This window comes from Penaeus vannamei, chromosome 32, assembly GCF_042767895.1.
Source record: "Penaeus vannamei isolate JL-2024 chromosome 32, ASM4276789v1, whole genome shotgun sequence".
Taxonomy (NCBI): Eukaryota; Metazoa; Arthropoda; class Malacostraca; order Decapoda; family Penaeidae; genus Penaeus; species Penaeus vannamei.
In genome coordinates this window covers 31,422,164-31,424,663 of record NC_091580.1, presented here as the reverse complement: position 1 = coordinate 31,424,663, position 2,500 = coordinate 31,422,164, and the positions used below count along the sequence as shown (strand labels likewise).

Here is a 2,500-nt window from a genome sequence, read left to right as displayed (position 1 = left end):
CTGGTATATTTTGAAGCTGAAAATAAAAGATTCTGGGTGGCTGCAAAATTGGCGGGCAGAGCTGTCCTGGACTCTTTCCGCCCACCAGCCATGGCCCGCTGTTGCGTCGGAGCGTGAGCCCCGATACAGTGGCACACTGGCGGGACACCCGGCAATGTTTATTTTTTCGGGTGTCTCATATGTGGGACACCCGTCGTTAGTGGCTTAAATATTGGCTCACTTGACTTTGTATCAGCATACTTTTTGCATGGCAGTAAGCAACAGAGAGAAAGGCACCAAATACCCATTGCTGAACCTATAAGGAGTGTGAAAGGCATAGCCTGCATTGGGTGAAGCAATGGCACTAAGTATCAGTAAAACCCAACTCAAAGAGCCTGGAGAAGATGAGGCTGTTAACGATGAGCGCTTGTGACCTCAGTGGTAGGGCAAATGGAGAATGCTATGTAAGAGTGTAGCACATAACTTAGTTCTCAGCCTGGTGAGAGAGAGACCACTAGTTGTGACTGCTCTTGACTGGAATGAAAATGGTAGTTGTGAGTTATGCCATGAACGACAACTGCAGATCACTGCATTGGCATGGAGTAGGCATATGCCTTCTCTGTTACCATGTATAATAGCCATAGATGGGCAAAATGGCGATACATGTATAGGTGATTTGTATCGACTCATACTTATTGTATTGATATCATTATTGCTTTAGCTACTCAGTGACAGAATTATTTTATCAGTGTCGCTAGGGTATTTTTCTCAAAATTTATAGAATTTTTTTTTGATACATTGATACATTCTCTGCCTGTGTCTGTGACTCTCTTCCACTATCTAACTCTCTCTTTATCATTTCTATCTCATTCTCTCTCTCTATCTTTCTCTCTATCTGTCTATCTCTCTTCAACTCACTCACATTGTCTATAACTCCTACTTCTGTCCTCTTTCTCTCTGTGTACCTGTCTGTATATCTGTCTATATCTATGTATCTATCTATGTATTTTCTCTCTATCTCTCACTCAGTGTGTCAACAAGAAGTGTGAAAGAGGCAGGGGACCATCGCCTCTTTCCCTTGGTCATAAATTAATGACTTTTTGTTACTCTTTAATATATGCACTGATTGCCATGAATGCACCTGTCAGTTGCAAGTATAATTGCTTGGCAGTTTGGTTATTTTCTAACAATAATGCATAGGTAATACATGTATTGGTATTGGTATCACTTTAACTAGCTACAAAGAATCAATTTAATGGAATCTTTTTAGACAATTTTTAAGTATGTATGTATCAGTATGGCCAATTCTGTGTATAAATGCCCATCATTGGTAGTAGTGTATCACAATCAACAAAGTTTGAGTTGGTGGTATTGGTATAGAGTAGTTGAAGGTCAGACTATGTAGTGGGGGTTTACCCAGACTAACTGGCTTGTAGACAGCTGCAGTGTCTCAGAATAGATGGGGGTCTTGCCACCATAGAAGTGGCATAGCTCAGTGGTAGAGCACTGGCTTTGCAATCACAAGGTCCTGGGTTTGCGCTTGGCTGCCCCTCTCAATCAACTCAGCTGTGAGTGAGTACTAACACACTAACAACAGCTTGTTGGAACTGGCCATCATCCTGCAGCTTAGTAAGCACGTTTCTTTATGAACATGTCATGACTTGCTGGCACAGAGATGTCAATAAGGGTATGAGTCAGGTGAAAGCCACTTTATCAAGCATAAGTTCATCAAAACTATCTGGCTTCCAAAAAGTCAGTCTCGCAACCTGGCCCCTTGCAGCATTCCCCCTATGAGTGAATGAACTCATGCCTTTTTCCTAGACAAAGGCTGTAGAGAAAGCAAACAGTGAAGGTGATAAGGAGGTAGTGAAATACATAAAACACAAGAGATACAATAAGTGAATTACAAAATCAGTGATACAGCCAGATGCATGAAGATAACCAACACATGGATTGCAAGGTGTTGTAATAACCCAGTTCCTCAAATTCTTTCATTGAATTTGAAAATTCATTTTCATGTTATTAATGTACTGCTACATATTCAGTGTGTAATGCATAATGTCTTTTTTTTTTGTATACACTCACACTAAACGTATCTCCCTCCTTGAAAAAGAAAAGAAAAAAAACTTGAATTGACACACTAGTTAGCTTTGACAGAAAGTGCAAAAAACTGAGTCTTTAGGCAAAAGGAACAATGTGTACACTTCAAGATGGAAAGGAAATTTGTAGCTGGCCTCATCTCAGCTGGGCTAATTTTTTCCTTTATTTTTGTCTTCTCAGGAACTTTGGATGTGTTCTGCAACAGTTATGGTTGCATGGAGTCAGTGCATTTGATATTTTGTTTTAGGGTATTATACACACTTAACTTTTGCACCAGACCTCATGGGACTAGAAAATTATGATTTCCCCTTTCAGAGTGTTTTGCCTGGAATTTTAGAGCAGGCTGTGAGTTGCAGAGACCCTCTTTCTCAGGAATATCTAATGGAATGCATAATTCAGGTGAGGAGATTTGAATACCCTG

General features: G+C 40.4%; 1 protein-coding gene across 2 annotated transcripts in view; it reads left to right on the top strand.

Moving 5' to 3' along the window:
- The window catches only part of Vps35 (Vacuolar protein sorting 35), a 37,491-nt gene that overhangs the window by 16,186 nt on the left and 18,805 nt on the right, over positions 1-2,500 (top strand). For both annotated transcript variants that reach the window (XM_027379759.2, XM_027379755.2), the window contains exon 7: positions 2,395-2,478. In XM_027379759.2, the coding sequence (XP_027235560.1) occupies positions 2,395-2,478 (84 nt within the window). The remainder of the gene's footprint in view (positions 1-2,394; positions 2,479-2,500) is intronic.